Source organism: Conger conger, chromosome 12 (genome assembly GCF_963514075.1).
Source record: "Conger conger chromosome 12, fConCon1.1, whole genome shotgun sequence".
In the NCBI taxonomy this organism is placed as follows: domain Eukaryota; kingdom Metazoa; phylum Chordata; class Actinopteri; order Anguilliformes; family Congridae; genus Conger; species Conger conger.
Window position 1 is genome coordinate 9,138,784 of NC_083771.1, and position 14,776 is coordinate 9,153,559.

Consider the following 14,776-nt stretch of genomic DNA (forward strand, 5'->3'; position numbering starts at 1 on the left):
CGATGTCATCTCCTTCTATATTCAGGGCTCATGTTTGAGAAGCATTTGCTCCTGTGTGGGCTAACTGGAAAAATAATTTGTCCTCGTAATTGTTTCAACAAAAATGTTAGCGTACTGCAGTGCGCTGGAATAATGTATGAATTGATTACATCTGTATGTATTTTGAAAGCTCTGGAATTGAGTTTTCTATAAAAAGTTTCACTGTGTCTGTCGTGTGCCACTCTCTGCCTGCCTGTAGACCGCCACTCTCTAGCCTGTTCAATTGTCCCAAGACGTTGGTTATGAAAGATGGCTTGTGTACGGAGGCGTGGGGGACCCAATATCCGCGTTGCGAGGAGGAGAACCCCTGATGAGGGGCCACTCAGAATTCGGCCTCTCTCAGGGGCCACATGCGGAATTTCAGATTCTTTCACATTAATGCACATTGGCCCAGTTGGATTGGCAGTTTTTCTTTGTGCTTAGTAATAACCACCTTGTTCTTTCCTTCCCTCTCTCACATTGCACAATAAAAAAAGGATTTATGAACTACCATTATTCGAGAAATGAACCCAACGCACTTGGGTTATCAATCAATCAAACGATAGTCTAGATCTGAACATAATCTGGCCCCCTAATTCTCTGTGGGTAGTCGCTGGATTTAGAGTAGCATGCGACAGTTCCAATAATGCTGTTGCAGTCCTTTTTCGAAAAGAACTCTGTAAGCAAGGACGTGTGCAGCATGCCAATGTGGGAGGCACTGCTCCGGACTAGAGGGTGCCAGTGCCACTCGTTTTAAATCGTGCCCTCCCAAAAGAATCATGAATCAGAAACAGTTTGGCTCAGTCCAGACATTTACAGTAAGCAGGTAGGGGAGGGCCAGACATGTTGGTCTTTGCTCCTGAGACGTGTTGGCTTTGGAAACAGGATTAAAAACGGAGCTGGGAACAACCAAAGGATTAAAACAGAGCGGGAAACCAACAAAGGGCTCTTTCAGGAAGCAGTGCAACGCTAGCAGCCCACAGAATGGGGCTGGGCCCATGCTTCCCTAACACTGCAACAGTGGTAACCTCCCCTGTCCCTGGAGATCTACCATTCTGCAGCCGTTCACTCCAACCCAAACCTGGCACACCTGATTACACAAATTATCAGCTCAACAGGATCTCTCGCTGTTGAATGAGGCGTGCGGTGTTAGGGCTAGAGTGAAAACTTAAAGGACGGTATATCTCCAGGAACAGGGCTGGCTACCACTGCCTTAAAACTAGGGCCACCAGTTTGTCTCCCCCTGTTTTAATGTGTTGTATTCAATCCTCTGCCAGCTAGAGGTCACGGCGGCCTCTTCGTCAAGCCCCTTCTCAAACAATTATCCCATTTGCGCCTCCTCAATAATCTAAGTTGATAAAGTAATTGCCACTAATTAAGCCCAGATAATGATCGACAGCAGTGTTATTCAGTTTGACTACTTGCTTCCGCAGACAGGCTGCAGTATTTTTAAGTGTTGTGCAGGGGCATGGTTAGTTAGAAGCAGTGGGAAATGCCCACCAAAAAAATAAAAATAAGAGCAGCTATATAACATTTAACTTTAAATAAATAAAAAAGTTTAAAAAATATATATAATTTCATGATTCAATTAATTATCTAATAATTGTCCTCAGTCAAGACTTCAGGTAGAAGCAGGTGTCTTACTGCAGGGCTAGAACAAAAACCTGCAGTCACACTGGCCCTTTTTGGATTAGATTAGAGATGTGAGCACTGCAATAATACTCCGTCCCCATCCTGCAGAGGCCCAGAGTCTGCTGGTTTTGTTTTTTCCTGAAGGTCAGCGACTGACTCAGATCCCAGAAACCAGGTGACCCAAGTTACCTGTGCAATCAACTGCCTTAACTGATCAACTGCTGTGCTACTCCAGTCCTGCACAACAATGGAAGCCAGCAGACCCTGCAGCTCTCCATGACCAGGAGTGAGGACCACTGGCTTTATGTAGTATTTAAACTTCCATCCTGGCTTCCTTCCTCTCTCTCCCCATATTAGATCAACTAAGGTAGAAATTAGATAATTGTTTTTATCTAAATTTCAATTAGAAAATCAACTGAACACTCAGTCCCTTGATTGTGCCGTCAGAGTGCCGATGGGGACCCCTGGAGGATAACCATTGAAATACAAGTTTCAATCCCTGCAGGTCACATGATGGTAGAAACAAAATGGTGGCCTTACTCATAACACATACAGTACATCTACATCTAGACCACTACTAATGTAGAGGACTTCTCATTGTGATAACAATATTGGCAAATGGAAAAACTGAAAAACAGAAAAGCGCCTTGGAAGTTGTATCCTTTTCAAGCTTTCGCAATTTCACATCATCTAAAAATACGAACACACGTGTGAAACACAGTCTTTGCACCCCTGGATGCTGAGATTCCTGACACACACACACACACACACACACACAGTGGTTCACAGACGAAGCCCTACCCCCTGTACTCACCCTGCTGGTTGGACGCCAGCCCACCTTGGCCAGGGGCTTGAGAGCCCCGAAGGGCAGGAAGTAGTAGAGGAAGGAGAGCGGCCATGAGCGCAGCCGCAAGGCAGGCCGGGACATGCAGCTCAGCTGGCCCAGGCGCCGCCGCAAGGCCAACTGGGGGAACTGCAACCTGCACACACACACACACACACGTACCCCCACACACACACACACACACACACACACACCATACACACACACACACACACACACACACACACACACAAACACACACACACACACAAACCATACACAGATACAGTGACGCACCCATATTAACACAAACCGACAGGTTTATGCATGCCAACGAGATAGGAATACACATGGACGCACACACAGCCACGCACACAAACAGTGAAAATCACACCAAAAAGACACAAAATGGAGCACACCCACAGCACAACAGCCATACAGACAGACAGACAGACAGACAGACAGAGAGAGAGACAGAGAGACAGAGAGACAGACAGACAGAGAGACAGAGAGACACAAACAGAGAGATTATATGAGAGCCCAGAAATCTTTTAGAGAGTAAATATACAAGTATACACTCATACTCTTACACACACAGGCACATGCTCATATGCAGTTGCACACACATATATGCACACATGTGCATACAAACACACACATGCACACACACGTACACAGGCGTGCGCACACACAATCCTTTCTGTGTCGCTCTCTGAATTTAGGTCAGTCCAGCTGGCCAGCTCCTTGCCTCTGTCTCCCTCTTGCAGCCATTTCTTTTCTCCTCCTTTTCAGCATCAATCCTTCCTCCTCTCTCCCCTCTTGATATTCCACCCCTGTCTTCTCTCCCTGACTGCATTTTCCATTTTCCAAATCAAAGAGATTCCTACTTCAAATGAATCCCCATTGCATAAAAAAGCAATCTCAACCGTCCCACTTATTTGGACCAAGCCCTCACCTGCATGCATGCTCCCAAAGGAGCCTGAGGACTGGCCCCCCAAACCTGCCTGGCCATGCCCAGCTTTCAACGAACGATTGTCCATCTCCCTACAAATCCACCACATCAATCACTCATCCACCGCATCAATCACTCATCCACCACATCAACCAAAAATCCACCACATCAATCACTCATCCACCGCATCAATCACTCATCCACCACATCAACCAAAAATCCACCACATCAATCACTCATCCACCACATCAATCACTCATCCACCGCATCAATCACTCATCCACCGCATCAATCACTCATCCACCGCATCAATCACTCATCCACCGCATCAACCAAAAATCCACCACATCAACCACTCATCCACCACATCAATCACTCATCCACCACATCAATCACAAATCAACCACATCAATCACTCATCCACCACATCAATCACTCATCCACCACATCAACCAAAAATCCACCACATCAATCACTCATCCACCACATCAATCACAAATCAACCACATCAATCACTCATCCACCACATCAATCACTCATCCACCGCATCAATCACTCATCCACCACATCAACCAAAAATCCACCACATCAATCACTCATCCACCACATCAATCACTCATCCACCACATCAATCACAAATCCACCACATCAATCACTCATCCACCGCATCAATCACTCATCCACCACATCAACCAAAAATCCACCACATCAATCACTCATCCACCACATCAATCACTCATCCACCACATCAATCACTCATCCACCACATCAATCACAAATCCACCACATCAATCACAAATCCACCATATCAATAACAAATCAATCACAAATCCACCACCTCCATCACAAATACACCACATCAATCACAAATCCACCACATCAATCACTCATCCACCACATCAACCAAAAATCCACCACATCAATCACTCATACACCACATCAATCACAAATCCACCATATCAATAACAAATCAATCACATCAATCACAAATCCACCGCATCTATCACAAATCCACCGCATCTATCACAAATCCACCGCATCCATCACAAATCCACCGCATCTATCACAAATCAACCACATCAATCACGAAGCAACCACATCAATCACAAATCGAGCGAGGTGGATCTGAGCACACAGAGTAGGGGCAATGCCAGCCCTGCTGAGGGCCGAGTAGCAGAAAGAATATGCCGTAGTATTTTAAACAGTTTTGGTGGATTCCTGCATGTTGGGAATGTGCTGGAACGTGAGTTAAGGTGGTCATTTTGTACATGTATTTCTTGAATGCACTGACCTCAGCATGACGCACGACCCTACTCATCTAAGGCCCTACTCCATGCGTAGCCATGGGGCTAGACAGGGTTTTGCATCCATCACATCACGAAATACCCTTTTTCGTGTGCTAGATGCATGCAAAGCCATTCTGTCACCCTTCTGTATTTGCGATTATTTTATTTTGTAAGCCGGTAGAGGTGCGCAGCGTACAGATGAGCGCGATGCGTCGAATGTGCTCGACCTGGATGCAGGATGCCTCACTATAAATAAAACAATGTTTTGTAGCCAAAAGTGGGGCAGCGGTTACGACAGCGGTTCAGGATTTAGCGACTTTGCTTGCTTGCAGAATCCAAAGTAGGGCACAGAGGACCGAGTCCTGGACGGAAGGGGAGTTGGTCGCGGCACCTCGGCTATGCGCTGATGTTCGGAGGTGGGACCTGTATGTGTAGTTAAGTGTGCATCTATCAATTGCTTTGTATGGCAGGTGAGGTCTGCCTTAGTCCTCTGGGCCTAACTGTGTGACAGGATATGTTTCTGACACCAAGGTGCCTCAAGTTATAGGGCAAGACTAACAGCATGTGATGAGGACGAGCAAAACATCATGTCATCCTGTGAGAGAGAGAAAGGGCCTCGAAGATAAGACGGATTTGTGCGTTAAAGCCTCCGAGGGTATTTCAGCCAGGCCGTGTGACCTGTGTCGATGGTTGCTGTGTTCTGCCTTTCAGCAATCTTCCCCCTGGCTGGTGTGACATTCAGTGAACTTTTACTTCACTCGAGGAAAAAAACGTTTGCCAATTTGGGAGAGTTCCTTTGATTCCACTGAGAGAAGCTGGGTCCTAACAGCACACTCGTGCAAATGTATGCAGGCGGAGCTATAAACACACGTTACAAGCCCTTAAAGTAGCAACGGGCTAAGCGACGGAGACAATAAGAAGCCTTTTCACACTTTGCGTTTCTACGTCATGTGCGGAATCAAGGCCGTTCAACGCAAATCCACCGGCTAGATGGGACTAAGGGGATCTCGGTGCACAAGGTGACGGACGGTAGCCCTGCCAAATCCAGATCGGCTTTACCGTGTCACAGGAAGCGGGTCAGTTTGGAATACTCAAAAGTGCTGAGCCAGCAGCAGCGGGCTGAGTGGCTGGGCTCGGCTATCTATGGCCCGGGGGCTATCTATAGCCCTAAGAGCCTCTAATCCGGAAAGGACTTGCGCTTTCGGCCACAGCGCATAGGCCGTAGTGACTAAACACGGACCGTGCTAACGCGCTAGCCGTGGACCAACTTCCACAGCGGTTCGTTACATTACACTAAAGTCATTTGGCAGACGCTCTTAACCAGAGCGACAGACAATAAAGTGCAAATCAGAACCAGGGAGAACTGCGTTAAAGACCCTAGAGGAAAGAACAGTTCCAAGTCCTAGATGGTCACATAGATAATACCTGAACCTTTGAAGAGTACATCAACACCCCCCACCCAGGCACCATTTTGCATTTGACAAACTGAAGTTGCCATTTGGTTTCCAAAGACATATCCATTCCGCAGGCCATGCCAAGTGCATATGCACAGGTCTTTATTATGTGGTTGAGGTTATTTTTTATGTGCACAGCGCTCCCAAGCAGTCACTGGGATATTGTGTACCTGACACACCAGCATGCTGAAACCTGACATAGCATAATCTCTGAACACAAACACTGTTCAAGCAACAAAATATGCAAACACTGAAGACAGAATGGTTGACAGAAGGATGGATAGCGTGTACATTAAAATAATATAAAAAAATGAAGCAATTGATTAAAAATTGTAAACATTTATGTGGTCCACACACCCACACACACACACACACACACACACACACATGCCAGGGATGTCACAGCTGAATTTCTGCTGCATTACCACACTGACCCGGGTCAAATCCATGGCAAAAATGTGAGAAATGTGTCTGGACTCATTGTGAAACTGCAGCCGGAGCTGCATAACAGTCCCAGAGAGCGTCGTCTCAGCTGGGCAATACTGCACACATTGAGTACCAGGGCCTGAATCCCACACGCCACTTCAGGGATCACTGGTCCCAGCATCTTCTGCTAGTGAGGATTTTTTGCTAAAATCACCCCTTTCTGCTAAAATCACCCCTTTCTGCTAAAATCACCCCTTTCTGGTAAAAATGCCCATTTTTGCTAAAAAAACAAAAATTTATGCTGAAAACATCCCTTCTGCAGAGCAGTGACACATAAAGCAAAGGTATGAATGCATTCCTTGGATACAGGGCTTCATCATAAGAAGACATACAGGGCATTATTTATCAAATCCATATTAAACCTCACATTTTGTCTATTTATGCAGACCCAGTGGTGCAAGAGAAAACGTGAAGACCCTCTAACTTGGCATTAGCCTGTTTCCACGAAGCACAGACAGCTTTACTGTCTCAGGGCCTCCGTTAACTCTCGCTCTGTCACACTCTCTCTCCCACAGCACACCCCCCTCACTTTTTCATTGCAGGCACACACTGGCCAATCACTGACTGTGGAGCGCCCCGGTCCTGCTTTCTCTCCCTCTCTCTCTCTCTCTAGCTGCCCAGGCCTACAGCATTGAGCCACAGTACAGCACCAATAGACTGGACCATTCTGGCTCTGCTGTACCGCTGGGCCCATAGAGGAGCCATTCCGGCTCTGCTGTACCGCTGGGCCCATAGAGGAGCCATCCCGGCTCTGCTGTACCGCTGGGCCCATAGAGGAGCCATCCCGGCTCTGCTGTACCGCTGGGCCCATAGAGGAGCCATTCCGGCTCTGCTGTAGCGCTGGGCCCATAGAGGAGCCATTCCGGCTCTGCTGTAGCGCTGGGCCCATAGAGGAGCCATTCCGGCTCTGCTGTAGCGCTGGGCCCATAGAGGAGCCATTCCGGCTCTGCTGTAGCGCTGGGCCCATAGAGGAGCCATTCCGGCTCTGCTGTAGCGCTGGGCCCATAGAGGAGCCATTCCGGCTCTGCTGTAGCGCTGGGCCCATAGAGGAGCCATTCCGGCTCTGCTGTTGCGCTGGGCCTGGTCTGGCCTTAAGGTCAGGAGCTTAGGGGCATCACACGGCAGGCTTTGTGCGGTGGCGTGAGGGCTTAGGGAAGCGACAGGATCACTCAATACCCCCCTTGCCCCCCCGGTATCTGCACACACAGCAGGGTGCTGTACGGGACACAAGCGGTAAACAAAGAGGCACCCACATCCGCAGCCAAACACATTCCAACATTCATCTCCTCATCGCTGCATCACAATTGCCTCCATCGCCCCACTCCTCCCTCCCTCTCCCGTTTCAGCAAAGCTCAGTGGCGCGTTACTGTTCTCCATTTCTCTCTCTCTCTCTCTCTCTCGCGCTCAGCATTCACTTCAGCCTTTCGCATCTTCCCTGCCAATCGACAGTCTGCAGCCATCCTCTCTCTCCCAACATTCACCCTCTCTCTCTCTCAATCTCACTCTCTCCATCTGTCCCCCTCTTTCCATTGCCGTTGCTCTCTCAATCACTCTCCCTTTCTCTCCATCTCTCACTCTTTCCATCTGCCACTCTCCCCCCTCCCCATATTGCCCTCCCTCTCTCGCCATATCATTCTCTCTCTCACACACTCCCCATATCGCGCGCTCTCTCTCTCTCTCTCTCTCTCTCTCACACACACACACACACACACTCCCCATATCGCTCTCTCTCTCTCTCTCTCTCTCTCTTTCTCTCTCACACACTCCCCATACAGTGGTCACTCTCTCTCTCCTGATCTCGGTCTCTCTCCATATCTCTCATTCCCCATATTGCGCTAGCTCTCTCTCTCTCTCTCTCTCTCGCACTCTCCCCATACTGCGGTCGCTCTCTCTCGCTCTCTCTCCCCATCTCTCTCTCTCTCTCAGGACGGTACCTGAAGCGGGTCCTGTTGCTGGGAGTGGGGGGCCCCCCCGCCCCGGCGCCGCCCCCCCGCTCCGCGGCGGGCCCCGAGGCCAGGGGCCGGAGCCGCCGCACATTGGCCCTAACTCTGTGTAGGTTGTAGGAGCACGGCGGGCTGTGCAAAGATCGGCAGCATCTCACCATTTCCCCGAGCTGGCCGCCGAGCGCTGCACACTCCTCTGACACATGACCGCAGAGCGAGCTCCCGCGGACGCTGGCTTCCTCTTCGCTGCTCTGCGCGTCTTATCCTCCGCCCGCTCCCTCGCTCCCTCCCTCCCTCGCTCTCTCTGTCAGCGGCGCAGTCCCGGACGTGACGTGGATAATCCCTCCTCTCTCTCTCTCTCCCGCGCTCTCTCTCTCTCTCCTGGGCTCTTTGTCGGGAAGGGGCGGGGGGTGTGTGAGCAGCTGCTGTGGCTGTGGGGGGGTTTGTGGTGCCTCTGTGTTTCGACGGCCTCCGTGGAGAGGGGGGGAGGGGGAGCTTAGTGGAGAGAAACAGTGGGGTGAGCGCTCGTCCGTGGGCCAGGCCATTCTCTAGAGTTTGTCTGTGGCCTGCCAAAGAGCCGGGGACCGGCTGGCCCGATCCGCCCCCCGTAGGACAACAGTCACAACAACAGCAACAACAACAACAACATCAACAGTCTAATGTCCACTTCATCTCTGCCAATCAGGCATGGGCTGGGAGGGTCTTTTTATGATATGTTCTGGGTTTTTTGAAAATATATAAAGCTGATAAAATGATCAAGATATAAACCTAATTTCCCATAAGTGTTCCATGCTGTTCTTTTGGGTTTGTACTTTACTGCTTATTGAGGCAGCCATGTTTGATTGCTTTGGCTGTATTCAGTAATGCTAAATCTGCAGGGTTAAATACACAAGGTAGGGCTGCTTAATTCGTTTATTTATCCTGTTTGGCTCTGTGGCCTTACAGATGGTCTGACTGTGCCTATGGTAACATTTACACACATTATTAAATGTTTTGCACTTTATTAGGTATTTATTAGACTTATTTTTTAGACTTCTACTGATGTAGTTTATCCACTTTTGTGTGGTTATTATCTGGTTATTACTGTCACCTTCCTGTCAGCTTTGACCAGTCTGGCCATTCTCCTCTGACATCTCTCAGAAACAAGGTGTTTCTGTCTGCAGAACTGCTGCTCACTGGACTTGTTTTGTTTTTTTGCACCAGTCTTTGCAAACTCTAGAGACTAGTGTGCGTGAAAATCCCAGGAGAAAACCCTAGGGTCACAGACACAGATTAAGCTTAGTCCTACCTGGACTAAATTGAGTTTTGTGTTGAGAATCTCCATTCTCAATAACATTTAGTCTAGGATTAGGCTTAATATATCTGTCTGTGAAATTGGCCTGAATACTATGTTCTCCTATACTCAATATGACTAATATGAGACACTATACATTCAGTGAGCACTTTATTAGGTATTTATTACTTATTTCTTACAGTTCTGCTGCTGTAACCTATCCACTTAAGAGGCTTGTCGCATTGTGTATTCAGAGATGCTCTTCTGCATTTGTCCAGTCTGGTCCTTCTACTCTGATCTCTCTCATTAACAACACGTTTTTGCTCACAGAACTGCTGCTCACTGTATTTCTTTTCATTTTTCACACCATTATTTGCAAACTTTCTCTGTTGTGCAGAAAAATTCCAGGGGATCAATATAATTTCTGAGATACTCAAACCACCCTGTTTGGCACCAACAATCATTCCACGGTCAAAGTCACTTAAATCACATTTTCCCCCATTCTGATGGTTGATATGAACACGACCCATATTCACATGATTGTATGCATTGCACTGCTGCCACACAATTGGATAATCGCATGAATAAGTAGGTGTAATAAAGTAAAAGTTTTCCTAATAAAGTGCTCGGTGAGTGTACATGGTAAAACATTTACTGGGGGGCATTCAATTTTGGAAAATTGTCACTGTTTTAGATATATATATATATATATAAAATGAATGTACCATGAAGTAATGACAATTGCATTTTTTTAATATATTTTTTTATTAAACAGTTAACATTTCGAAAAAGAGCTTTAAAGCTTTAAAAGAGCCAAAAAGAGATTCAATGTACACTCACTGAGCACTTTATTAAGAACTTTATTACACCTACTTATTCAGTTATCTAATCAGTCAATTGTGTGGCAGTGCATTGTATGCAGTGCAATGCATACAATCATGTAGACACGGGTCAGGAGCTTCAGGTGATGTTCACATGAATCATCACAATGGGGAAAGAATTGTGAACTTTGACCGTGGAATGATTGTTGGAGGTGATATTGAATACCTCAAACTGCTGATCTCCTACGATTTTCACGCACACTAGTCTCTAGAGTTTGCAAAGAATGGTGCAAAAAAACTAAAATATATTGAAAAATATATATATATTGAGCAGCAATTCTGAGGAGAACGGCCAGACTGGTCAAAGCTGACAGGAAGGTGACAGTAATGCAAATAACCACACATTACAACAGTGGTATGCAGAAGAGCATCTCTGAACACACAACACATCACCCAATAAAGTGCTCAGTGAGCGTATTTTTAAAGGTTACAATGTTGTGAGTCTGTATTACAGAAAATGTGTTGCATAATCAACAATTTAGTCTTAAAAAATATTTATGAATTTCAGTTGTGTATACACTCAGTGAGCACTTTATTAGGTAGACACCAGCTTGTTAATGCAAATATTTAATCAAACAATCAGCAACTAAATGCATAAAAGCATACAGACATGGTCAAGAGGTTCATCAGTTTTTCAGATCAAATGTCACAATTGGGAAGAAATGTGATCTAAGTGACTTTGACCGTAGAATGATTGTTGGTGCCAGACAGGGTGGTTTGAGTATCTCAGAAACTATATTGATCTCCTGGAATTTTCCTCCACAACATTCTCTAGAGTTTGCAAAGAATGGTGTGAAAAATGAAAAAAAAAAATCCAGTGATCAGCAGTTTTGTGAGCAAAAGCATGTTAATGAGAGAGATCAGAGTAGAAGGACCAGACTGGACAAATGCAGAAGAGCATCTCTGAATACACAATGCGACAAGCCTCTTAAGTGGACAGGTTACAGCAGCAGAACTGTAAGAAATAAGTAATAAATACCTAATAAAGTGCTCACTGAATGTATAGTGTCTCATATTAGTCATATTGAGTATAGGAGAACATAGTCTTCGGGCCAATTTCACAGACAGATATATTAAGCCTAATCCTAGACTAAATGTTATTGAGAATGGAGATTCTCAATACAAAACTCAATTTAGTCCAGGTAGGACTAAACTTAATCTGTGTCTGTGAAACTGGCCCATAGTGTGTCACCTGTCAGAATTACCGCTGTCATCTTCCTGATCAGTGTGCTTTTTAAGGGTGCGTTTATAAATTCACTCTGAAAATCTGCTCTGATTTCAGCGCTCTGTGGTTTGAGTGTTATGGAGTACACGGAAGTCCTTTAATTTACAGACGACAATAACCTCTTCAGCCATTATCTGCACTGGAAGGTTCAGACACTCAGATAAAAGTGCTGTTTCAGTGCACGCATCAGGTGGTCCCAGGGCGTAGTGCTGTAAATTTCCGAATGGCAATTCCCCGATTGCCTTGAATTTCTGACCAGAGCTAATAAACGTACGCACCCTACATCTCAACTGCCATTTTACACCATCATCCAACACTAACGGTCATGTCACTGCGACCCCCCTGGAGGTCACAAGGGACACGATGACACTGAAAACCATCAGCCAAACACAGTGAAAACAATCCCAATCACAGCCACAGCAGATGAGTCTCTCTGTTATCCAAGCAATACAGACAAAACAAAGGCCTCTTCAGCTCCAGAGAGAATAGGCACAATTCAGCCAATCCAAATCTCCTGACATATCAGTGAGACTACAAGGTCCAATCGGACAGAGTAAAACCGCCAGCGGAGGGCTCAACGTGACAGCTGACCTGTGACGCAATGTTCTGTCTGGGGAGCAAAATCTACCCACGAGGAAAGGAAGGGGAAGATTACTCACTTCCTCGAACGCCTCGACTCCCGTCCCGGAAGAGCTGACAAACACAGAACATACCGCACACAAAAAGAGGGAGGCTACAGATAGTAAAAAATAAACGTTGAAAGTAAACGGAGGCACACAGAGTGCCAGAGGCAGCGGTTCATCCGTGTATCAGTCCCGTGTCTCTCACTTGGATCCACACACAAAAATTCCCGGAACAATCTGCTACCGTCAGTCCTCCTTAAACAAAACCTTGTCTGACAACAACTAACTATGATCCTCGGTTATTGCTCTTGTTGTGACTGTTGTTGTATTCTTTTAATCACACAGATATAATATATATTATACTTAAATTATATCGATTATAAACATAGTGCTGACTAAAACAGGGTTTTAATACAGAAATTGTGTGGGTAAAAAAAAAAAACACAGTTCTTATTTTATTCTTATAACACAATATGAAACAAGTCCCACAATAATAAAAACACTGACCTTGGTCTTTTAAAAAAATGTTTTAGGTAGATATGAATTTCACCCCGAATCTGGACCGGCGAATAAGAGAGAATGTGGAAGTGATGCTTCTTCAGTGGCCTCTGTACTGAGTGTGAGGAGAAAGAAAGGGAAGTTTCTCTCCTCCTCCAGAAAGGCAGTTAAAGGCACAGGCTCATCCGCTCTCTCTCCTCTCTAAATAACGTTCCCCCGGGGGGCGGGCACCCCCTTTAAGAGCGTGTGTGCGGGGGGGGGGGGGCATAGCCAACACGGTCATGTTCCAAGCACAAAGCTTACTGGGTAAAAATAAATCCCAAATCACACAAGCAGCACACAATTGTGCCTCCTTAACTACGAATCTACTGCATCTGGTTTCAATGAATGCGTTCGGGGTATTACATTTCCTCACAGAAATGCAGCCTTTTGTGAGGTGTTGTGAAACTGCAAGGAGACAGTGAACCTTGAACGTCACGGTTATTCATTAAGCATGTACTCATCACTGCGAATTAGCGATCGCTATGCAACTAATGAGACCACTAGCTTGCATTATGGCTTTCCACAATGCACTCTAGCACTCTGCAACACAGCTCAGACCTTAACATCCAGTGTGATTTCTAGGACAAAGCAGTCAAGAGGTTCATTTGATTAAATGGAGTGTAGGCTCCAATGAAAAACCTAAGCTTTTACCTTTTATTTTCCCCCCCACTCTGTGACGTATTTTTGGTACTACAATGGCTTAAATTCCCACATTACAGCCCCAATTCTCTGTCCTGTGAGAGGTTACATAGAGCGGGTACACGGAACACTCTGTCCTGGTGTTTTAAGGTTAGGAATGGGGACATCCCAGAATGCCCCACCTTTAAAAGGCAATTACGTTTGTACCCTTGCATCCTATGAGAGAATATCACACAGAAACCGGAAACACCCAATCAAATTGGATGGTTGTTGTCATTTCAATAAGCACCTTAAAATATGAAAACGAACACATTACCAGATATCATTGACCTTTCCTCTGTCTAAAATGCACAACTGGGATTGTGATTTATTTGGATTAGTGTTTTTATGTACAATATACACTCCATGTACACATGTACAAATCAACTTCAGCATATATACATGCTTGCGCGTGTGTTTGTTTATGTGTATTGGTATATGTGTGTGCTCTTATCTCAAATATGCCATTCAGGAAAGAGGAGCTTATTTCAACGTGGTGAAATGGTATCACGTGAAAACAAATTAAAAGTATAGATCGGCTTTTTCCTTCTTTCTTTCCCAGTTTAATTTTGCCATGCTGTCTGTTTCATTTTCCATTATTATACAACATACAGTCATGAAATGCGGTCACTGTAATATCAGCCTCAGTGTTGAATGTGCTGCACTTATAATTGAATAATTAGTTATTTAGCTGATGCTTTTACACAAAGCAACTTACAGTTGAGTAGACTAAGCAGGGGACAATCCCCTCTGCTCAAGGGCCCAACACCTGTGTGGCTACACTGGGACCAGCAACCTTCCGGGTCCCAGGCATGTACCACAGCTGCTAGACTACAGGCTGCTCCAACTGACAGAAAGTGTACCTCCCAGAGATCGACACTCATTTAACGGATCAGAATCGACTCAATCGTGTTTCTCCGTGAGCGATGGAGTTAGAGATGACATTTCATATGTCCCGTAAG

General features: G+C 46.0%; 1 protein-coding gene across 4 annotated transcripts in view; it reads right to left on the reverse strand.

Moving 5' to 3' along the window:
* pisd (phosphatidylserine decarboxylase) overlaps nt 1–14,776 on the reverse strand; it is a 35,849-nt gene that overhangs the window by 10,353 nt on the left and 10,720 nt on the right. Inside the window, exons 1-3 of one of the 4 annotated variants that reach the window (XM_061263296.1) lie at nt 13,104–13,272; nt 8,753–9,089; nt 2,465–2,630 (exon numbers count right to left, since the gene is read on the reverse strand). The exons of 1 other annotated variant lie outside the window; for it this stretch is intronic. In XM_061263296.1, coding sequence (XP_061119280.1) covers nt 2,465–2,630; nt 8,753–8,799 — 213 coding nt within the window. In that variant the 5' untranslated portion in view covers nt 8,800–9,089; nt 13,104–13,272. Of the gene's footprint in view, nt 1–2,464; nt 2,631–8,752; nt 9,090–13,103; nt 13,273–14,776 lie in introns of those variants that run through there. 2 more of the 4 variants (XM_061263297.1, XM_061263295.1) reach the window with 2 other exon arrangements.